General features: G+C 37.4%; 1 protein-coding gene across 31 annotated transcripts in view; it reads left to right on the plus strand.

The window, feature by feature from the left end:
- The window catches only part of MARCHF1 (membrane associated ring-CH-type finger 1), a 239,569-nt gene that overhangs the window by 177,695 nt on the left and 37,002 nt on the right, over window positions 1-24,872 (plus strand). For 29 of the 31 annotated variants that reach the window (XM_080591784.1, XM_080591783.1, XM_080591776.1 and 26 more), the window contains 3 exons: window positions 5,274-5,324; window positions 17,673-17,752; window positions 18,037-18,771. In XM_080591784.1, the coding sequence (XP_080447910.1) occupies window positions 5,274-5,324; window positions 17,673-17,752; window positions 18,037-18,771 (866 nt within the window). Of the gene's footprint in view, window positions 1-3,717; window positions 5,088-5,273; window positions 5,325-17,672; window positions 17,753-18,036; window positions 18,772-24,872 lie in introns of those variants that run through there. The other 2 variants (XM_080591780.1, XM_080591781.1) reach the window with 2 other exon arrangements.

The following is a 24,872-nucleotide window of genomic DNA, read 5'->3' on the forward strand; positions in this document are numbered from 1 at the left end:
AATGTTCCCAGAGGAATTCTCTTCTGCGAGTTGACACTTTGAATCCAGCTGTTTTTTGGTATTGAAAACATTCTGGGTTCCACAGTAAAATTATGCATGATGTGCAGTAATTACACCATGTATTTATGTGTTAATTAATTATGGGCATTGCAGTTTTTCTTTCTCAGTTAAAGTGGATGCTGCCTGTTTTATGTTTCTGTCTTTCTGTTTTCATATTGAGATACTGAAATAAGTGTATTGTATAAGTAACATATATGTAAGTTTGTTAATTCCTCTTAATTTTTCAAGATCTATAGATTTCCAACTACTGATGTTGCGATTTGAGATCATCTACATATGTGGTAGCCAAGGACCTAAAGTGGAAGCCTTATCTGTCCCTATTTGAAATTCCAGAAGTGAAAAGGTGCTGAGAAAGGAGGCTCCTGTGGGGAGATTCTGTGATTAGTTCCTGATGCTGCTATGCTCTCTGCAGAGAGATGTGGTACAATGTTAGCAAGCTGCCGGGGTCAGCCCCAGCGGGGCTCAGAGCCAGAGCTGCAAGAGAAGCTGAAGGAAGCAAGCCAGACAAACAGATCAGTGGACTTGAATAGGCTTTGCTGCCCAGCAAAACTTAAAATCACTAACTATGCGTAAGAAAATTCAGTGCAAAAGTCAGAAAGCAACCAGCTAATCCGCCACTTTCCTCTCTGTGATGAGAGTCTGAACTGTCACAGCAGTATTTTAGGGATTTGTTACTACTGCCCTTCTCCTCTACCCAGTCAGAGTTATATTCTCTTGCTGTAATAAAAATGCAGTTTGTTAGCAATGTAAGTCACAGTTGCAAGGTGGGGGAATAAATGTATCTTTGAGCATCAGAAGGTTTAATGGGCTTGAATTTAAGCTGGTCAGTGCAAAAAATACCAGTTCAAGAACCCAGTCTAATAGTGAATTGAAATTTTAGGAGGTGATTTAAAGACAGAAAAAGAGTGATTCTGTGATTTTATTTTTAGTTCTTTTAACTTCTTATTAAAACTGGAGTTGGTTTCTTTGCATGATGCAGTGGGACAGGTGCACATATAACTCCTCCCAGAGCAGTTCCATGAACATGTTGTAGTCTCAAACTTCATGGTATTATTTCTCTTTCTTCTTGTCCCAAAATTTGTATCGAAGGCTGAATTTCATTTTCAATGGCATCCTTGTAAATCACCTTGGTACAACAGAAATTGGGAAATTTACAGACACAGACTACTTTTCTTCTATATTCCTGTAAAATAGTTATAGGAGCTTGTTTCTATGCTGTCACATTTTCAGAGATACCTGATTAGTGTTTTATTTTTGAAGTTGCTGGTTATGAGGAGGGAGCAGGATGGATATGCAGTCTCAAGTCTGCAGATGTAAGACAGGAAAGAAAAAATGAGATATTGCTGGAACAGCATGTCTGGAAGTAAGGAGAGGCATCCAGGGGTGTTTTTTTGGACTGCATAATGCAACATACAGTGAATAAAGCTGCTTGGCTACTTTCTTCTGGGGGAACGAAGTGTTCCGATGAAAAACGCTGATTAATCTAAATTCAGAATTTCAACAGGAAGCTGTTTTGGTGAAATTTTTCTTAAGGACAAATATTTTGCAGTGCACTGTTAAGACATTTTTGAAACAGAGCATTGTCTGTTTCAGAGAAATGTTTAGTATGTTTAGTGCAAAGCTTTTTTTTTTTCCTGTATAAAACCCTTCTACTTATATCAAAAAGATACTTGAATGAATCAAAAAACCAAAATGCTGGTTTTTTTCTCCTCATATTCATTTCCATCCATTTTAATCAGAACAATTTCCAAGTCCCAGTTACCCACCAGATGGAAACCTGGTTTCCTATGCTGGTCATCATGCTTTACTTGATTGACACCACCATTGAATAATGAATCAGCCAAAAGTGAAAAAGTTTTTTTTTATTATCATTCTAAGTGCTGAAAAATACTTTAAAGTTGATGGATGTAATTGTTCCATTCCTTCAAATAATAGGGTAATAAAGACTCCTTTGGTACAAAGTTAACAAGGAGCTTTTGAACAGTGTTTAAATACAGAAAAAAGCAAAGTGCAGACTTCAGAGAACACCCTGAGTGTTTAACAAGGAGCTGAAAAAGAAAACCAAAAGGCTCGTGTCTATTGTGGACTCTTGGAAGGAGGTGTTTTGTTGAGTGGAGAAAAAGGCAGTTTCAGAATTTTAGCAAGACATAGTTCTGCATGTTTTGGTTTTGCTTTGCTCAAGGGCCAGCACTCTGCATGTGTACACTTAGAAAACTCAGTCAAGGAGATCAGAAACCCTAGCTACAGGCATTAAACAATTCCTCCTTTGACGTGTTAATCAAAAAGGTGAATGCTACTTTTTTCCCCCTCAAATAGTCGGATTGGAAGTACGTGATAAGACATTTGTGTGATGCACAAGAATATGCATAGAAGTTTGAACACATATTTCTTTGGATATAACCTTTCAAATGTAAAATAATACTGAATGCGCGGAGAAGCAATCTTTATTATCAGTGTTTAGCAAGCTTGTAAGAAAAATATTCTTCAATACAGTAAGTTTCTCTTCACTTACGGTAAGAAAAGGAATCAATTATTCTTAACAATGTGTGTATTCCATAAAGATAAACCATTATAATGGAATTATAGAACATAAGCCGTCTTTAAGGACAGCATATCAAAAGAGATATTTCCATAACTTATCTATTCTGTTCTTTCTTTGCATGAACAGTCATGCAAGTTCAATGTGAACTTGAATGAGGAATTCTGTCTTCGATTTACGTATGGTTATTTAGTGCAACATTTTGTGTTTTATTTGTGTCCTCCTTGGGATAAATCACCGTGGAATGCCTCAACTGGGAGATTATGATTTAAAAAAAAAAAAACAAACAGAACAAACAAAAAAAACACAACACTATTTTTTCTCTTGATTTCCCAAAGCTGTAGAGAGCCAGCATTCTTTCTCTCAACCTAGACCATTCAGTGGATGAGCTAGTACTCTGCAGTTTGGATGCTAAGAGTTGTCAGCGGGCCTGGACCTTGTTGTAGCTGAAGTAAAGGAGATACGTGCTGTAGTGAAGAACGGATCACGTAAAAATCCTAGAGAGCTGCAGCCCGGGCACAGATTATAAAAATGGATCATTGATGACAGATGATTAAAAGAAAGGAAGTTGCAAGTTCCAGAGTTCACTCCACTGTCAGAAAATACAAAATATTTCTTTAGGCCAAGTGGTGGAGGATAAAGGTCGCATGCTTTTAGCAGGGAGTTTCTCAACTATGAACCCCATTTGTAATTCCCAACTGTGGAAGAGGAATTAATTTCATGGGTCCATAACTTCGATTATTTTGAGGTCAGAGCTGAGCATCTCTGAATGTTGACCCAGAAAATACAAAGTATATTTTCTGTGGATATAAATGAAGACGTTCATAAGTGTATATGTCGAGTGTTGTCTAAAAAGTATAAGAAAATAGTAATTTATTAATCATATTTGCCCAAGCTACAGTGGATAATGTATCACAGAAATAATAATCAAATCATAGAATACTTGAGGTCAGAAGGAATCATTTGGTTCAGTTCCCTGCTCAAAGCAGGGCCTACCTCAAGGACAAGGTATAATAAATGAATGATAACTTAAACTTTTTTTTTTAATTCTTCCTGGAAATGAAGAAACTCCGACAGACAAACCTGCAGGTATTTAAGTCCTGAGAATTAGCCTGGGTGGTAGAATAAAATGGGGAATGATGTATGGTTGGGAAGTTCAGTGGCACTGTTTTTTTGAGGGCAGGAATATTTTGTGCTACCTACTGTTTGTGAGGGTAAAGTAAAAAGAGTGCGGTATGTTAATAGTTGCAGTGCAGAAGATGGATGGTGCCGAGGGACGGAACAAAAACGTGAGCTACCCCTGGTCTAAAGGAAGAGAGCTGTACGAGGTGTATGTGAAACAGCAAGTCGGTTTGGAGCTTTCTGTACAGACTAAGAAATGAATATGTATCTGTGCCTGTTCATCATTTTGGTGTGCCTACTGGAGTTGAAATTGAAGCAGCTGTTTTAATAGGAAAATGGCAAAGTATTTTTTTCCTAAGCATTTTTTTTTTCTCTAGACTAGAGATGAGCATTAATGGTATAGCAAATTTAGACTTTTTAACAGGCAGCTTCTGTGTTTTTCTATCATTCTTGAAAAGAAAGATGAGGAGAGATGGGTTATAATGAAGTTAAAAGACTTTTATTGACATGTTTGTAGGAAATTATTAATTTATTTGTAAGCCTGGTGTGATGGTGCTTCTGTTCCGAATTAAGCTGCACAGGTGAAAGCTCTGCTTTGGTTTTTGGGCCTTTCCCCTCAGCCTCCAGTAGATAATCTAACACTCTTGCATGAATGGGTGTCTAGTTCAACCCTTTCTAGGTAAAAATTAGTCTGATTTTTATAAATACTCCACCTTAGTGTTTGAGCCTATATTCTCACTGCTGAGAAAAGAATTTCTGTGATTGCCATAACATGAATTTACCATGGGGATGAGCACTTTTTCCAAAATAAGCATAAATACTGAAGAAATAATTGAACGATTGCTTCACTTCCTCATTTGAATTACCAGAAAACAAACAAATCAAAGCAAACAATTAAAAAAAAAAAAAAACACAGTATTGTGCTCTAGAAATGTGGCTGATCAATGGATTCTTCGTTAATGGGTTTCAGTCTCCTGGTGTTGCCTACATGTGTGTTTGTGGGGGTGACAGAGGAGGCGGGGTAAGTGTTAAATTGGTGTATCTATGACTAGTTACAATTTGTTGTTCTCAGGAGGTGTTTGGCCATGAAGTCATATAGAGCTCTTTAATCTTCCTGAATGATGAACTCAACTTTTTTGGACAGGGATATGCTCAGAAAGTTACCCTAGTGTAACTAGGTGGATTTTATTATTTGTCACACAACGTTTCTGTTCTTACAAGAGCATCAGGTTGCACGAGAAGCTATGGTGGTACATCAACTTTTCAATCAAAATACTGTTATAAAACCCAACAACAACAAAGGAAAAAAAAAGCAATTAGGTGCTAACGTTGTTTTCTTGCAGGCCTTCTGTCAGCTTTTGCTGATGTAAGTCACATGAACGTTGTAATGGCTTAGTTGTTGAGCATTCTTTCACTGTGTATTCCGTTTCCAACCTGAATGAAAAATACCAGAAGAGAAACTCTGTGCATTCACAATCACAAAAAGAGTACAACTTTTTCTTAGGTAGAAGTTGCTATACGTTTTTTTTCATCTTCTAATTTTGTTTTCCAGAATGACAAATCCCCAGGGCGTTCCACAAGTCGATCGAGTAATATTTCAAAGGTATGTAAAATCTATTTCCTTTATGAGGAATTTAAAGAAAACTAAATTTATCAAATACAATATAGTGCTTCATTTAATTACATATGCATTTCTGATGTTTTCTCTATAAACATCCCATTTTGAGTTTTTGCTGCGTATCATTATGGCTACCAAATAAAATCCATCTTAAAGTATAGGTATACAATTAGTCATGACTTTAATATGTGTAGTAATAATAATAAGTAAGTAACAGGTGGACTTCTTACACTTGCTTTCCACAACTGCTAACATTAATTAACATTAATGTAATGTTACATTAATGCTTTAGCTTAAGGTAGAATTGCTGCTTAATTTTTCTCCCCCTGCCCCACCCAAATAATAGTTGCTGTAATGTGTGAACTCTGAATTCTTTTTACAGGAATTTATGATTCACTGAAGCCAGGGCTGTATATCTAGATGGTTTTTAGTTTCTAGGAAACAGAGAAGGGAAGCTGTAGGGAGAGGCAGAATGAGACTGCGGTCTTTTGGACTGCAGTCCTTTGTTTTTAACCCTCCTTTTGTAAATTTTTGGTTCAGATGTGGCTGAAATCTATGCCAAAAAGCCAGGATTTACAGGAAGTTAAAGCTAAAAATTCAGTATTTTGGAATGCCAGTCTAAACATCTGCCATGCTTTATGTTTGCATGTAAAGATTATTATTATTTTTTTGCATCCAGAGTAAGAACAACATCCATTGTACTATTGTCTCTGGGGGTACATCCCTCCCCCCCGTACTGTTGTCTCTGGGGTACACATTGTAAAAATGTTTTCTTCCGAGAGCTCTTTAAAAAAAAAAAAAAAGTAAAGAAACCAGCTATATGCTATATATACTATATTTTTATATTAAGAAGAACAAAAAAAAAGGCAGGGAAAAACACGTACATTATATCTATTCTGTTCTGGGATGTAGCAGAATCTCTTCCTGACTTGATGGCTATGTTTAAAAAACACCTAATTATATTCTTACAAGCTTGATCTCAGTCAATTATATATATTATTTTCAGTAACATTTTTAAAGGCATGTCTATATTTACAATCATTGTAAAATTATGTGGATTTGATATTGCTTTTTCTACTTTTTTATGTGACATGTGTTACGAAGTGGCAAATCATAAATATATTCAGTGGTATGAGATGTTTAGTGACATTTAGTTTAAAATAGTTTCTACAGAAATCAATATAGATGCTTATTAGAAAGGGTGCTTGCACCTTTTTAACTATTATAAGCAGGATTTTCAGAAACACTTGTTTCTGTTTTTGTGAAACTACCTGCTAGTGAAGCTTTCCTAATGCTGAAAGATGTTTGCTTAGAAATCTAGTTTGCAGTCCATTGTTCGATTCAAAATGCCTTTTTTCATACAATGGGAGAATATGTATGTGAAAGAAAGCAGAAAAACAAATACCTGACTTTTCAGGTTACTATCACGTGGCACAAAGTAATAGTAACATATACTGCATCCCAAAACAAAATTGGAGGCTTCTGGATGATATAAACTAAATACCAAAGGCAAGAGTTGCATTCTGTGCAGTGTCCGATCCTGTACACAGTAAGTATCTCAATTGACATAAAAATTAGCCTTCATCCAGAAATAAAATTTAATCAAAATACATCGTTTTGATTTTGAGGCTTTTACTATTTGCATATGCCTGCTTGCATAAACTAAAAAGGGTTAAATTGAGAGTTGCATTTTAATAGTTTTGTGTATTTGTGTATGCCAAGGTTGGTTGTGTATGGAGGTCTTGGTCTGGAGTAGAGTAGCCATTGCCTGGTATCAGTGGATTTTGCACTACCCTATTTGTGAAATGGCATACAGCAAAGATTCTGCAAATACAGATTCATATTTCGTAACGGTCTTAAGCTGTTTATTCATTCAACTTGTGTTTTAGCCTTAAAGAGGACACCTGAGGTTTGCAGAACATGCTCAGGCAATTTTGCATACTAGGTACATTAACTCTGAATTGCATGGTAATACAGATTAAACTGAATTGTTGAACATTTGATATGTTTTATCTGGACATAATGAGAAGGAATAGCTTTGATTTGCCATGTACCAGCTACGAGTTATTATATACCTATTTAATCCGTAGATTTTAAAATCCACCACTCCCTAGAGGGGGGGAAGAAATCCATACTTGAGTCTTACAGTTCACTTCTGCTGTCCACTGAGAGTGCCAAAATGTAGGATGTTGGGAAGATTTTTCTTATCTTGCATGTACATTTCTGATAAGAATTTCAGTAATAATCTGGCCAAATGTGAAGGCAAAACCTAATGTGTATAGATATGATTTGAACACAATTGTTTGCGAAGTCCACTGTGGTACATGTTACCAAGTAAATAAAATAATAGCTGGCCAATATGTTTCTGTACATGTACTAGCATAAAATTAGGCCAGTCATTTACAGATTATTTTCTTGTAACTATGAAATTGCATAGCTCTAAGAGTGAGAGATTTTTTTAACATGAGAAATGGAGTGTTTTATCAATACGGTAGGAGAAGAGCAAAATCCTACACTTTCATTCTGTTTACCTGACTCAGTACCGAACCAAGTACCGTGCTGTTTGTGAGCAGGAGCAGGTGAACACTGAGCATGGCAGGGCTGCAGCTCGCGCTGTCCCTTGTCCCTGTAAAGCACGGTGCTTCACCCCTCCTGCACTCAGCACTCCTGCGCCTTGCCAGCAGCATTTTGCTCGGCAGGCAGGAGGGAGAGAGAGCATTTCTCCAAACTAATTCACTCATCCATCTCTGTGTGTGTTCCAACTCATTACTGTGACCTTAAGTATCCCACCTGTGTGGTAACCACTGAGTTAATTGCAGGGTTTTAAAGTAGTCTCACATCATTTTGTACTCTCCATCTTCCCTACTCTGCCTCTGTCCTCGTGCTGCTGACTGACAGGCAGCTATGGCTCCCTTCAGTGGGTATCCATCTGGGACGTTCACTCATTACCTTCAGCCTATACATCATTAAAACTGCCCTTGGGTTCCAAGAGCAACTACTTTGGTTGGTTTTCCAAGCAGAGGTGATTAGGAAAATGCATTGGTGTCCAATTTGTGCCGCACTTCTGGTAATAACGTAGATTTTTTCCTGCAGAATCAATAAATAGATAAACAGGTGTTGTTGCCTTCTGCCCTGCTGGCACTGGGAGCGATGGGTCCTCTTTGGGACTGATCTGCAGTTCCTATTACTTCATAGTGACAAAGTGGAGCCCTGATTCCTGAGTATGGCTTTTAAAGCCTATATTAATAAAAACATAGAAGTACTGGAAATGTGAGTTATGAACCAGCCTTGCTATTGTGTTCCTTTTGTCATTTTAACCCTTAGCCTTTCTCTCCCACCCATCTCCCAGATGTAGTCTTAAGCACTGTTGTGGATTTCAGAATTAGAATTATTTTCTCTGGGTGTATTTAAACTCTAAGTAAATGAAAAAAATGACTTCGTTCATTAGCTATTTGCTATCAGTTAGTTCTTGGCACTGTAGCTTTTCTCAGTAAATTGTTTGTGTCTTCCTAAATATGTGAATAATTTAAAAGGAAATTTAATCTGAGAAGAATCTGGTGGATTCATTTCTTTCTGTTGTGGTTAACCAGTGGAAAAAGTCTTGTGTTTGAATTACAGCCCATAGAGGTTATGCTTGTATGTGTTTGTGAGGCTTCCTAGTCGTGTTAAAATGCTTTCTGGAAGAAATGTTTCTAGCACATTGTAATTATCTTTCTGCATGTTAAGTATGAATCAAGAGCTCCTTAGAGGAGGATGCTTTCTCTGCAGTAAGATTTCGAATTCTCTGATGGGAACTTTGGGCTTATTTTTCAGCGAACCTCAGACTTGGAGCAAATTGCCTGATTTTTGTTTTGGCTCAATTGCTTCTTAAAAGCCTGGAGCAGGTGTTAGAATACTTTTCATTTACAAGTCTCTGAAGCATCTTTCTAATAAAACTTGGTTGATTTACATCGGGAAGAAGTGAGGTGATTGTTTCAGAATATTCATTGTGATTATATTCATTGGTCTATTTTAGAAGATGAAAACCAACAGAGAAAGTAAAGGAGGTAAAAATTGGTTCCACTTTGTGTTTATCTTGTTTATCTCCACCCTAGGCAATTTCTGTACTGATTGCCTATGTCACGTCTGGCTCCTCTCAGTAAATGCAAATGAAAACCAAAAGACACCAGCATGTCAAAGCAGTGCTCGCTAAAGTTTTAGGTGAAATTGTTGCCAATTTATTGATTGTTTTGAGGTAGTCAGTTTGTGAGAGAGGATTGCAGCATCTCCAGGATAGCTCTTGTGTGATCGAATCCTAAAGAGTAATTGTGTGACCCCTAGCATTTTGCTACAGGGGACTGTACTGCTAATAGTGGATCCATCTGTGCTATTCCTCCTATTCGGTCCCAATCTCACACCTGTCATAAATGACAGTTCTCTTCAGATTGCCACGGTGTTTTTTTCAGTCTTTTCAAAGTGAAACTCCTAGTTTTCTTTAATGAACTTTGTTTTAAAATAACATTAAGAAGTCAATATAAAAATAAATGTAATGCTCTATCTCATCAGAACTGAGAAATCTTAGTTTCAAAAAATAAACCATGAAAAAACAAGTCCCTGCTCTTGTAAAGTGTAAAATGTCAGCCTTCAAAAGCACTGTTACAGTGAATAATATCATGTATACAAAACTGGCATTAAAATTTGAGTGTTAATGGTATCTTAGTCATCCAAATGATTCTTCTTGCTCATAAACAGAATCATTAATATCAAAGGTGAAGACTAGCTTAGCTCTTAACTCTCATTATGATTCTATTACTGTAAAAAACACCAGTACAAAGTAAACAAGTTAGTGAAAAGTATTTTGTTCATCAAAACATAGAGCAGAGAAAAACAAAAACTAGAACTAGATGCAATAGCATAAAAATTATTGCTGCTTATTTTTTTCTCTCTTAGATGTAAATGTGTGGTTTCTTCTTCTAGAGGATGCTTTGTGGCTTCTCCATAGAATTTAATCTTCATTTACAGTAAGCTTAACAAAAGGCATAGCTGCAGAATTACTTAAATCTGCCTGAAATTTGAACTTGTAAATAAAATTGCATTAAATATATCTCAGTTTCAGGGAACGACCAGTAGAAGATGCATTTCCAATTTATTCTTGGATACACTTGACATGTTTTAAACTAGTGTTCTAATGAAAGGGAATACATGCAAAAATATGGTGTAATATTTCATACAGATTGTGGTTTTTTAAATTGTAATTCTTGCCAACAGTTTATACTGAGTATTCCTAAATGTGCCACACCAGCACATCCTGACAATTTGGGTATTTGAAATTATTAATTTTATGTGTTTATACAAGTGTACTTTGTGCATAATGCTTATATATAATTTCCACTTCTGTAGATAAGGAGGCAGAAGTATTTTATCACTGATTTCATCTCTGTCCTATGATATATAATACCATATAGGTGATTTGTTTCCAGTAAGCACGGTATTCAAGTGACGACATATGCTTCCTGTTCAGTTTTCAACAAAAATTATGATCCATAACAGACCTACTCCATACATGCTACTGGAAATTTTTATACAGCCATTTTTCACATATATGACACTTGGAAGCACATTTCAGGTCTTTGTCCTAAAAAGAATCCAATCAAGCAGACTTTATTTCCACACTGATACAACATAATTATTTTGCTTCAGTCTGAGGTTCTCTGCGCTTCAAAAAACACGGTGTCACCTGTTTTTCATAATGATGTGTTGTTGGGGTTTCACTGTCTTTTGGCTTAGTCATATCAATACTCTTTGTGCAGCTCTCTCACTCTGGGACATTTAGATTTCTCTCTTCCTTAGGGACAGAATAATTAAATATTAAATAGACACCAGAGTCGGTTGTTCAAATATAATAATGATATCCTCACAGATGGGAATTTATTCAGTCCTTCTCCTTAATAGTCCATCAGACCAAGCAAACAGTGGGGCAAGTGTGTGCTCTCACATACATGTGCACTCATGGGAGAACTGTGGGAATGTCATATGAGTGAAAGCTGGTGAGTATACAGAAATATTTTGAGGCTTTAAGTCCTGCAGCTGGAGGGATAAGTAGAAATAAATACCCCTCTTCAGAAGAGAAAATCTAAACTATGAATACTGATACTGACTAGTTTGTAACTAAAATACTGCAAAATCCAGTAGCAAAGGAGATGCATGGTTTGTGCTTCACCTTTCCTCAGGCTACATTTGCATCTACCTCCTTCCAGACAGTTAGGAGCTGCTGGCTTCAGGGCTCTGCAGCTTCTGGAAAAAGACCAGCTCCCCCTGGGTTTCAGTCGCCTAAGTCAGTGAATCAATGAATAGTGTTATGTTTTTCTAGGAACTAAATAACATTTTTATTAACAAAGTGATAATGCCTAAAAAGATGATCCTGAAGCATTTGAAGAGAGTCATGAATCAAAAATATTGCAGGACTGCAATACAAAGAGTTTTGCAAACTATAATCCATCTGGTAATTCAAAGCTTAGCTACCAATGCTTCTGGGTATAGAGGAAGAGTGGAATTTTGTGTAGAACTTCGACCTATAAAATAAAGCTTAACATAGCTCAGTAAGACGAAAGAAAAGGAATTAGAAGCTTATTGAATCTACAACTCAAATTTGCCATTGTCTTTGTTAGTTTAATTTTTTAAATAGCAGGATAGATTTGCCACTCGTGATTTTGATTTTTCTTTAGTGGAAAGTAAACCTGCTTTAGTGATTTAGATTTCAAACCATTCTTTAGTATGATCATACTGAGTTTCAAAGGAGCAGAACAGTTTCATTCAGCCAAGTCATAAGTATATTTCTTCTCCTTCTTTCTGTGTTACCCTTTACTTTCTGTGTTACCCTCTGTGTCTCCCTTTACTCTGTCTCTCCAGAGGCAGATAGAAGGAAAGGAAAACAGGAGAGAAAGAAAAGGCTTGGGGAAGAATTGTGCAGGAAATGATTTGCAAAAAAACACAAAACCAAACCTTGCTGTGAAAGAAAACAGAACAGAAGTGAGCTTCTGATTCATTTAATGGTGGCTGGAAAGCCATTAGTCAGACAGTAATAATGTCTAGATCTGAAAGCAGGAACTCCATCGTGAATGACCAAAAGGGAAAAAAAAAAAAGGAGCATAAGTTTCAGTTTCAAGTTGGAATGCCATCTCAAGGCAGATGTTGTAAGATACACCTGGCTATAGGTCAGGACTTGAGCTTGGGTCATTTTAACCATGTTTTTGATCTTTCTAGACCTGAGAAATTATCCAAATAAAAGTTAATGAAGACTGATGGTTCCCTTAAAAAGTTGCTTTGTTTACGAAGCAGGATTTTCAGATGAAAATCTGCAGACTGGATCTCCTGCTGAGTTTATTGCTGTGCAAACTGCTATAATCTTCTAAGGTATCTGTTCCTTAGTGTGCCATTATTTGATTAGGGTAGAGTTTCAGCTTTTTAACTGTATTGGCTGGTGGGATCTGGAGGATTCTGTGATGCATTGCTGCTGTAAAGCATACTTAGTGCGAGCATAAAAGCATTAGTCATATTCCCTGCCTGCCCTACCTTCCCGCAATTTTCAGACTTTCTGCTTAAGCAGTGTTGTAGGATGAGGAGCTTCTTGAAATGCCTTTGGCCATCCTTATTCAGAACAGAGGCATTAGAGGATTCATTTGCCTTTCTGGGGGTATCTCTGAGGACATTTTATGTCAGCTGTCCATTACATCTGGTTTGTTATTTTAAAGCATATGTCTATTCAGCTATGAATGCTTTGCATTTGTGGAACATATTGTTACCGAGCTCTCCTGTGAGGTGAAAATAGAGCCCTTTCCCCTTAAAAAGAACAAGAGCTGTGTTCCTGTGCTAGTTCCAACATGCAGTGTAAGCAGTAGTTGGTCAGTGAGAACTCCTCATTTTCTGTTTTTAACTGGGAAATTCTATCAGATCTCGAACATCTGGAAAGAGGCCATGTGGACTGGAAATTCTTACTGCTTTCATCATTTGCATGTCACTCTGCCCCCCATTTCTGTCTTTGAACTCTTTTAACATGGAGACACGTGATATTAGAGCCCCCTTGTGTGAGAGAAATGATTATCTTGCTTGTCCTGAAAATGCCATATTTACCAGTATTCTTTGTGGAAAACATATGACCAACTCCGGTTCAACATATCAAAAATAATTCAGTAAGCACCCTGTCATGTCTGTTAATTGAATTGCATAGCCTTGATGAGAGAGTTCATCTAAAGACAGCAAGAAGGTGGCCAAGACAGCAGAAGGTGGTGACTGGAGAATCTCTACTAACACCACTTTGGAAGTGCCAAACCTAATCAGCTGGAGTTGGCATTATCCCTCCAGCACCGTCCTGGTGTTGATGTCGTAGAGCAATAAGCTGCCTTGCTTATAAATGGATTGTCAGACAACTTTATTTTGAGTTACCATATTTAATTAAGCTGCTGATATAGTTTGCTATGATAAAATTAGTACGGTGCTGGTTTAGTTTTCCTATTCTGATGAGCTGTACAGTATCTGTGCCATCTGAAATAGACATCCGCTCAAGGGATACTATTTTTAAAAGAATTCATTATTCTTCCTGCCAAGTGGGACTGGAGTCCACAGCATCAACCTGATCCCTCTATTCAATAAGTGCATTATCTCAAAATATTCAGTGTGCTAAATAGCCACGTAGCAATGCAATAGCAATTATAATAATAAGACCTGTGTGCTTGCGACTGTTTCCAACATCTGTTGTATATACATTCCCGTTACAGCTTGTTATCTGGGTGGATACGATATGAGCAGAATTTATTCAAATGATCGTGGTTTTGATTTGTCAGATTTGCCTGTAAAATAAATGGTGCCACCCAGAGGATTTTGTGTTTTGTTACTAAAGGTGTCAGTAAAAGATGACTGAAAATAACAGCTTATGTTATGAGCGGGGCTGATAGACTTGTTCAGTGATGTGTTTCGTATAGCAGGCAGTCCAAGGTAACACCAACTGAACAACTGTGTGCAGTGCTGTGCTTGTGTTACCTGGCCCTTCTGCTGCTCACATGAAGCAACGTGCTCTGCTGATACAAGGATATCTATTCTAGCATCTAACCAAGGACTTGCGCATGGCTGCATGCTGTGCCCTCTAATTATACCAACTAAATGCTCCTTTAGGTATCTTCCTTGTGCTGCTGGGCTGAACAGCATGTACGTTCATTAAAAATAAGTTTGTGAATTTTAGTTTGCAGGGGAGAAGGCTAAGAGGGAAAGAAATGAGGCAAACCTGGTGGCAGTGTTGGGACCGAAGAGCAGACAGGTGCAGGTTATGCTGACAGAACTTAGGGTGGAAGTGCAAAGACATTTTGTGGTAAAGGTTTGGGATGGTCTTCAGCTGAATTGGAACTGACAAGTTTTTAAAACCAGCTTAACTCCCCATGAGTGATTCTGTTGGCATGACGTGCGCTGGCAGGGACATGCTGGACATTAAGAGGGCCTTCCACTCCTATTTAATTTATAGAGATAAGGCTGGAGTTGTATATGAAATAAGGCTCTCTGGTGCCTGTGAGGCAGAAAGGGTCTATTTTTACTGCAAGTAGGCATCAGAAAATGAGTACCAGAAACACTTTTTTCTCAGTTTTAGAAATCGCTCCATCAGCTCATTAAAGGCTATTTTAAAGCAGATAAAACCAACATTTGTATTTAAAAGTTGTAGAAACCTACTGAATGGAACTTGCTGTGAGATCAGAACCTGAATTAGCTGGTCCATAACTTGACATGCTGGATTTTTTTTGCTTTGTTTCTGAGGATTTAATCAGTGCAAAAGCTTTTTGCGTGCTCAGATGTCAGGTTTGCTCCAATAGGGATTAGATGAACAAGCAAAAAGCATTAATTTTTCAGGAATTTGATGAAAATGTTTTTAGAAGAAAATAAACCTTGCTCTGAGTACGTGCAACTGAACGTAACGTCATTATGCCGGTGCTGGGGAACTAGAAAGTAAATGTGCCTGAGCAGGGCTGAAACAGTCCAGACCTCTTTGCAGCTGAGAGTGAAATGTAAGATTTAAGCAATCAAACTAGTAATGTAATTTTTATCTTAAAATAATTAGATTTCCACCTGTCTCCAGCCCTAAATAATAAGTGTAAAAGCTTTTCAAATAATTTGTTTTAATTCTTGTCTTGATTCCAACCCTCTTAAGACTTGCCTAGCTGGCTTCCTGCTTTAATAGCTGCTGGAAGTTTCTTGAACTTGTGCAGAACTACTGCACCATACAGTGCAGTTTTGCCATTCTCCTTGCCCCTTCAAAGCATAAGGCTTGTGGCTAGGTGGTGTAAATCTTGCCTTTGTGGCATGGGAATAACCTATCCACCGTTGAAGAGCAAGCCTGACCCCCTTATATTGCACTGAACTTGAAAGAAGCACTGGTACAGTCCTGCAGCTGCAAGGCAGGGGGGGAAGGGGAACTAGTCACAAGGGATGAATTCAGTAGTACACCCTACACCCTCGACTCTGGGGCTGGGTTTCTTCAGCAGTTCTTCACCTGGTATATCTGGAGGGATATTTTCTCACACAGTAGCAGCATGTAGCCCGACAACATGGCTCTGCTGCTCATGTCTGCATCTTTCTTCATTAAGTAGCTGTGCAAATAACTTAAGGTATGCCTAAGCACTTAAAACTAATCACAGAGACTGAGGTGGAACAAGATTATATACCCAGCCATCCGTATGCCATCTGTTTCTCATGTGTGTAAGAACATTTAATATTCTTTCACAGAAGATGTAACTCAAATGTTGCTTTTATAGAAAAAGATTTGAAATATAAACATGTTATTTCATTGATACTTGTCCTTTTTTTCCAGCATTAGACTCTAGACACTCTAATGTTCCTCCACTGCCTGGTGGACCAAGTCATTGAAACACCATTTGAACATAAGGATTGTGTTTAAATGCTTTATCAATTTAATTTCTCATGTTAGCTTCATTTTCATACCTCCTAAGTTTCATTTTGTGGAACTAGTAGTAAAGAACTAGTAACATTTTGGTGTTGATATATTAGCATATAAAGAAGTAAAAAGGGGTGCTTGAATTCCTAAAGCTAGATTATTTTGATTCAAAAACATTGTTCTTAAGTCTCTCCCAGTAGTCGATTAAGAGCAAGAATGCAAAGCAATATAAAAGATATTGATTACCTTGGATAAAAGCAAAGTGTCAGAAGACACTTGCTGTATTTACTTATTTTTGCTTTTACACCTAATTTTCAAATTGACACCACAAAAATGTTTCTGAAAGGTGAGCTAGGAATAATTGCAATTATGGACCCTGCATATAACTGAATTTGATTTACTAGTACAAAATCTTGGGATGACAGTCTTTCTATCTTTGTGTTATTTGTGCTTTGTATCTTTGTACTATTGCTTAATAGTCATTCTTTCCCTGTATATGGTCCATGATGTTGTGATACTCTTAGGCTTATACTATTTTGTCTCCATATTGAAAGATAATATCCTTAACAGCTAAAGGAACATCATGGCCTTAAGAATGCTATATGTTAAATCCTTTTCCCACAATACTGTACCACGTGAATGAAGAATCACAAAGCCTGAGATTTAAATTTGGATTCCATACAGTTATGCTGCCAGAAGAATGTGAGGCAGACTGAAATGGTTTGCTATTAACGCCATCAAAATATGTTTTCAGTGGAAGTATTGAGCAACTGAGTTTGCAATTTGTAGCATCAACCTTATGAGCAAAATGCTATATACTAAACATGTTTTATCTCTCTCCTGCTGTTTGAGAATGTGATCAGCTCTGTAGAGTTGCAGCCTGCACTTTGGTCTTCTCAGCCTCATCAGTTTCGTATTTTTCAGTTCTTCTAGAAGACCTGATTGCCTTGAAAACCTTTTAAAACATACTTTAATTTTCTCAGTGTTCTGTTAATCCACTTGTCGTAGGTTTACTTCATGCTTATCATCACTCAGCATAATGTAAATGCCCTTCATTCCATTTTGAAAGGAATCATCATGGTTGTTCGATTGCATGAAAATAAAAACATCTTTCCCGTCTGACATTTACAGTAGATGAAAACCAAACCGAAGTCTCAAATGTTGAAAGCTGCTTCCTCAAACAGTGACAAAAAGTAGTCATGAGCAAACAAGAGCTGAAACACTTCAGTCATATTTAGTTCCACAAATAGGTTTTGCTTTTGGTCAGGCTTCCTGTATTTTGTGATCTTGCATGTGTTCAAGAATACGCTATGAACAGCAGTAGCAGTTACTTTAATTTTGTAATCATGTGGCAAAGCAGTAAAATATCTGCAATGTATTTCATGGACAAAGATTCCAAACTGTCTAACTTATTTCAACAGGCAAGCAGCCCTACAACAGGAACAGCTCCCAGGAGTCAGTCACGATTGTCTGTCTGCCCTTCCACTCAGGACATTTGTAGGTATGTGCTGAGAAAAGTATACTTTAATCTGCTTGATACTTGTTAGCTGTTGTCTGTATTAAATAGTATGTAGCTGTTGCTTGTGCTTAGCACTGTTCATAATTTCATAGACTTTAGTTTTCATTTGATCTCCTTTGTTTCTGGTTTTGCTTTTCAGTCTCATGTTTTTTGAATTACAATTCATGTTCTCATTTTCATCCTTTTTTTGTGACTTTTCTCTCTCTGTTTCTTTCCACATACCCTTATCATTTCCATCCCTTTCCTTCGCTTACTGCTTCGTCTAGATCTACTGCCTTGCATGATTTGTCAGAAGATGAGCTTGAACATGCAACCCCTGTCATGGTGCTGACCCCTTCTAATAGGGAGTCTAGTAGGAAACAAGTAAAACGAAGGTTTAGGCGGAAAAGAGAGACTGGAGACAATGGTGAGCATACAGAAAAGGGGAAAGACTGTAAATTACATCCCGAGGCTGCAAAATCCAGCTGGAATGCATCTGATTCGTCATCATCCTCAGATGAGAGTCAGTGGGCTCAGGCTAGGAGGAGAGCAAGAGAAAAAGCCAGAATGTCCAGGAGAGGGAAAAGGAATAAGGGAACATGCAGTAACCAGGACGGGTCCTCAAACAATAATGCTGTTGAACTTGTCACTCTGGGGACAATGGGGAAAAAGAAGCAAGAGGTATCTGACCCTGAAAATCCTACTTTAAATCATCGCAGAAGAAGGGTTCCGAGGTTTAAGGAATCACAGTCTTCAACATCATCTCAGGAAGCAAAGATCTCCTCAAGAAAATGTGGAAAAAGCAAGGAGAAAAGCTACTGCAGAGATCGGCAGCCTGCATCTTCTTACCTTAGACGCAATAAAGATATGAAGGACTCCTTTGCAGAGGCAGGCTCTGGCAGTGATGCTCTGGCAGTCCCAGATAATGGAGCACCTGTTGGGGCAGGGCCCACTGTGACTGATGCTGTTCAGAAGCCTCCAGTGTTGTATGATGACTGGTCTGATGATTTAGAAGTATGCAGGTTAGTCCTCACTAAGAAAGATTTAATGTTCTTACAAGGAATTTCTCACCACCATGAGCTACTTGCCCTTCTCTTGACCACTTTCTGTCACTGTTTCTCAGTCGTAAACTGCTAGGCAGGCTGTAAGAAATAACACAAAAACCTCTGCTATAGAGAAGTTAGCATGTATCAGTTTGAAGGTACATTTCTCTTACTTAAAAACAGTAATTCTGCAGGGAAACCAATTGTTTTTCTCTGCTAGGTTTTACCTTATGAAGGTGGAGACAGCATGCACTCCGGCAAAGTATGGCTGTGTTTTAAATCTGCAGCCAGAACCAGAGAATGAGGCAGAGTGCCAGGTAGCTCAATACAATGGGATACAGAGTTTTTCGCTCTGAGGTGATCAGTTCGAATCTAGCTTTGGTCCCTCTTTGTCACTTTTCATCGACTTACGTGGAGTAAGTTTATGGTCTTGATTCAGTGTCCTCTAGAGCTGCCATTACCACAGCAATCTGATGGATGGTGCCTGCAAAGCAGACTTTCCAGTCAGGCATAAGTTGTATGGTACTGTGCACTGCTGAACACCGCTACGCTGTGAACATGTAGAGGCTGTTCGGTAGCTATCACAAAGATTGGAACAACACAAAGGATGCTTGGGAAGAATAAGTTTTAAAATAAGCTTTGAGAACGAAAAAGCAACTCCAACAGTTCTCTCTAGTTTGGAGAAGAATTGGTGTCTGACAGTTTGATATCATTGTGGTGAAGCATGCTATCAAAAGGTGTGCATTTTTCCCTGGAAATGAGGGCAAGCTGGCTGCTTCTGAACTAATGCCTCAATTTGGAGTAGAAAACTGTGGGGAATTGAGTTACTTAATTTGGTGGTAAATGAAAATGTGCCGTCCCGTAAGTTTAACAGAACTGAAACAAGTATTTCTTTTTTTTTTCTTTCTTTTTTTTTTTTTTTTGAAAACTTGTGTGCCAACGTTGACTCTCATCTACAAAGTGTAAATGAGGATCAGACTTAGTTTCTTGATATGGTAACCAAAAACTTCTCACTTTTCTTTGCTGGGAAGAAATTTGCATGGAAATGTAAACAGTCAGAATGAGGAAGTTGGGTATACCATGTCATGCAGTTTCACAGTATACTTCAACCTAGCAAGCAACACACTGCAAAGATCCTAGTGTTAAAAAGATAAAGGATAACATGCAGGCATTGTGCTTTTTCATAGCAAGAGAGAGAAGCCATTACTTATACAGCTAGTGCCATGCACTCTTTGTTACACTTACCAAGCAAGAATGGGTGTTTCAACTGTCTGACCATTGTCTGACGTGATAATTTAAGAGTCTTCTGAGTAAAGTCCAACTGTGTCTGTACATCAGCTTGCACAATGGGACCACACCACAGGCTTGGGACCTCTTTACCTTACCGCTACTGCTGTCTCTTTGTATTTCTGTAACTGTGTTATATGTTTTTGAAGCACTTCAAGTATGTCTGCATGGTACGGTGGAGGGAGGTGCACAGATAACTACTTCAACAGCTGCAGAGTTGTCTTAAGTTTTTGAACAACTAAGCCAGCATGTGTTGAAGATCCACTGTAGTAGGGACAGTACCTAAATAATAGGGCCACTTAGTCATTATTAACTGAATATAAATACTCAAAAACAGAAATGAAATTATTTCAGTATGGGTATTTCTACAGGCTTGACTATACCATATAAAAAAAACTAAAAGGTAAATTAAAGTCAAAGCTTTGTAACTGTCTCATATAGATTCATCCTCACTGCTGCCTGAGTCCATAAACTTAGACATTGCTTTCAGACAGAATGTGGGCTCCAGTCTTCTGTCTGTCTTCTTAACCCATTCAATTTTATTATAATAATTCAGACACTTTTTGCAAGACTTGAAGCTTGTTCAAGGATGGAATTTTTGGACATGCATGCAAACATTTCTGCCTGGCTCTTGTTTAGTAGAGGAAGGTTGACAGCTTTTGATAGGGGTTGTTCCAGTGCTTGCTATCCATGGAGGTGCTCTTTGAATGACAAGAGTTAAACTCAGCTTGGTCTGTTGTGCAAAATTTGTCAAGAATCGTGATCTTTTCTTCATTTTCAGGGTAATGCTTTATTATTTGCTGCCATTACTTAGGTGTATTGTAATGATGATAATGCATTGAGGAAGAATGTTACAAAATCAGTAGCATGTTAATTTCTCGTAGCTGGTAAGTTATCTTACAGTTTCCAGACAGCTGAAGAAAAAGGAAGACATGTTGTTACTACTGTAGTTTCTGGTTTCCAGGACAGGCCTATGCGCTTTGTTAACTCACGATCTGTGGCATTTTTCTCTTCATATTCACAAGCTTGCTTCTTGTGGAAAAAAAAATAATTTTCATTTCAACAGTGATTTGCATGTATACAGTAACCACTTTTCTATGTGAGAAGTATAAGAAGCTTTTTTGTTATAATTGTTCTAAGACTGGAATTACAACAGCTGTTTGTGATGTGGAAATTATGTTTTCTTGAGGTGTTTCTTCATCTTTTCATCAAAAATATTCCTGTTTTCTAATTGATATGACAAAACCATCTGAGAGGAATGTCCACACACTTACCAGATTGGGTGAGTGTGTGGAAGTAGCAGAGGAATCTTAAACCTCTCCTGGTGCCAGTTATTTTGTCTCTAAGTGTTTGGGTAGGTAATTTATTTATTTATTTATTTATTTATTTATTTATTTATTTTTGCTTTACTTCTTTGGGAATTACTGGCAGTGGAACACGTTGATATGTGCACTTAAGGCTGTAAGCAGTTTCTCCCATGAGCATATAGCTGTATGAGTGGGAATGTGACAGGGCACATCTTGTTCTAACATAAGCACATTAGTGACGAAGAAAAAAGTGTGGTACTGTGGCACAATACATGCTTCAGCTAGTCTAACACAGACCTCTTGGTCATTTCAAGTGAGACATTTCCCTTTCTGGTGTCACTGTTTATCAGTTTCCAAAATGATGAAACAATGACATGACATTAATGATGATTTTTACAACCCTTTCCCTGAAATAATTCCTTTCTTCTTGAGTTCATTAGAAGGCAAGGTTTCTGCTTTTGTGATTATGGACAACTACATAAGTTCTGGCAGTGTGAGTTGTAATAGCACCTACTTTTTATTTATTTATTTGTGTATTTTTGAGTTTCACAAAGTAGGCTTTCGAAATCATACAGTTCCCCTTTTCCTAATCTGCCTTGTTTCTGAGATTTTCCTCATGTATATTTTACTCTGCAATTTGCCATGTGGCTTGAGGAGCAACCTTAGAAGTATCATCAAGGGTAATCTCCATGAAGATAAAAGCTGTGTTTGGGACACAGTAAAGTGAATGGACTGGGAGGATTTTGTCCCATGGTTTTTCACATAGGAACTACCAAGGAAAGAAGAACTGTTAGTTGATGTTACAGTAATAGTTAGTGTATCATAAGAGTATCATTTTTGTATTGACACTGAATTAACGGTGTGGTATATATATTATTTATGATGGAAGAATTCTGTTTGACTAATTATGTTTTCAGTGGAAAATCTTTTTGTAGCACTAATGCAGTCATTGCAGCAATAACACTGAACTATAGTTAGCTGAAAGAAGCCACACACATATAAACTAGATGGAATTCCTCACTACGAAAAGATACATATCAGAAGTACAATGCTGATTTTTTAACTCCACGATGACTCTCAATGTAGTCAGGTAAAGAAATGACATCATTAGATGATGATAATTAGAAATTACTTTTAAATAGAGCAGCACATACATGAAGACTGTTAAGAATGGCTAGAAGTAGTAAGGGAGTTAATGAGGTTGGTTAAAGAAATCTGCAGAATCTACTTTAAGTATCACTTTTAAAATTCAGCTTTAAAAAGCTAGAGAATTATTTGAAAGGCAGTTATAAACTTAGAAGAGGATTAATATGGGTATTTCTGTGTGTTAACACAATCATAGATAGGAAGAAATGGTGTACATTGCCCTTGACAAGAGACAGTAAGATTAAGTAGTTTATCTCTGTGAAATCAAGTGTTTTAACATTTCTTTCCCGTAATAGTACTTTGCAGAACCTGCAAATGTGCAGGTCTTGCATAAAAAACCTTAGGTCCTCCATTATTCATGTAGTAGAGTGCTCGAGAATCAACAAGCAGAAAGCCTCTTGGGAGGGAACAAGTCTTCAGAGATTAGACTTGAGGAAAGAAGAGAGAGATAAACAGAGGATAGATGTATAGACTCGAATACTACCATTGAAAGTGAATACTCATTTGAAGTATTTATACTGAAACAGTGAAACTGGATCCAATAAATAATTGAAACTGTAGCGCAGAACACACGGACTTGAAATACCATCCAGATTCCTCAAAAATCACCAAGAAGTGAAGGATGCTGAACTGCCAGCCTGTAGTGTTTGACTGAAGAGGGTGTTTAACCTGCTTCTCCCTGGGATGTTAGCATCTTCCTCAGGGTCTTAAGATGATACATTCCTTCATTAGGAGCCAGATCTCTGAACCTTGTCCTGCATGTTGGCTGCTCAAAAGAATTATTGTTGCTGCTTACTTTCCTGTTTAAAGCCTTCTTTTTACAAGGTGACTTTTTTATAGGAATCTCCTCGCCTAGATGATGGTCTAGTGGTTCATCAGCCTATGAATCAGTATGAAATCCTGGTTAATTCTTTTCTTTGCCTGATGGTTCAAAGCTCCATCTGTCACCTCTTTAGCCATCTGGTTATGCAGTCTCTTTTGGAAGCTCTCCATGGTTTGGAACAATGCAAGAATAGCTGAAAGCAAGCAAGCATGTCTTTGTTGTGGTTAGGGTCACATACGCAGGAAGAAGTGACTCCTGGTTTCTGTTTCTTTCTGTCAAAACCTGTTTTTTTGGTTTTTTTTGTTTTTTTTTTTTGTTTTTTTTTTTTAAATCTACAATCTAGTTAATGCAAATAGTTTTAATAGCACTGCATCCTGCCAGTAAGTTTGGATGAGAGGAGGTTTTAAGGGTCCCATTATTAAATACTGAAAGATAGTATACATTCTGTATGGAGTTTAGTTATTTAAAGATTTGACTTTCACTGGGCAGGCAGAAAGAAATCAAAATCCTTTTTTAAATCACAGTCCTTAGTTTCTTAGGCTCATGTTCAGTGTAGTAAATCTTGTCTGACACATATGCTGAGATGCAGTGACAGTGCATCTGAGGCAGAAATTACTTGTAACTCTTTAGATAGTTAAATATCCTTTTTATCACCTATAATGGAATATTAATTGAGGACAAGAAATGTTGACAAAATAAATGATATAGTGTGCTTTTGCTAATGTAGTTCGCTCTTGGATCTCTTAAAATTTTGATCACGTTTAGAGACGTTAAGAGAAAGCTTTGCCTAAACTGTTATGAAATTATACTGGTGTGGTGCAACATTTTGAAAATGTGTTTTTCTCTAGTCAGATAAAGGCAGCTGACTGTATGGTATAATGGAAGGGCAGGTTTGACAGGGAAGAGGTATACAAATTGATTACATTCGGTATGCAGAATTAATGTGCTTCATTCACACTACGTTTAAATGGAGAGGAAGACCAATTTGGCATTTAGATCACTTTATGATTTAACAGTGGAATAAAATGGAAATGAGATCAGAAAAAAAAAAAAGCTTGCAAAATAAAAACAAGAGAAACATGGCATGCTGTAGTCAATTGCTAGGTGAACATATTTATTGATTTTTTTGTTGTTGTTTAATGATAAATTATGCAGGAACAGTGTTAGATATTTTTTCAGTTTATTTTTTATGAATGAGTTACTTATTTTCTGTGAGTTCATAAAGTGTTTGCTTTACAGTTTTAGGTTCTAGCTACAGTGTTCTGTAAGCACCATATTAGCTGGCAGAAAGAGAAAATACCCTTTTGGGGACAGATAAACAATTTTTGTTTTTTGGTTTTTTTTAGACTACTAGACAGTAACAAGCAATTTGGGGAAATCTTTTACAAACCTGTGGAATTATTTCCTTTTGGTCCAATTAAGATAGCCTAGGAGCACATGGTAATTCATGCTGGCAGCTATTAATCTGCACAGCCAAAACCAACGCCAGGGATTCACTTCATCCAACATTTTTCAGC

The sequence above is a fragment of the Anser brachyrhynchus genome, assembly GCF_964034855.1.
Source record: "Anser brachyrhynchus genome assembly, chromosome: 4".
NCBI lineage: Eukaryota > Metazoa > Chordata > Aves > Anseriformes > Anatidae > Anser > Anser brachyrhynchus.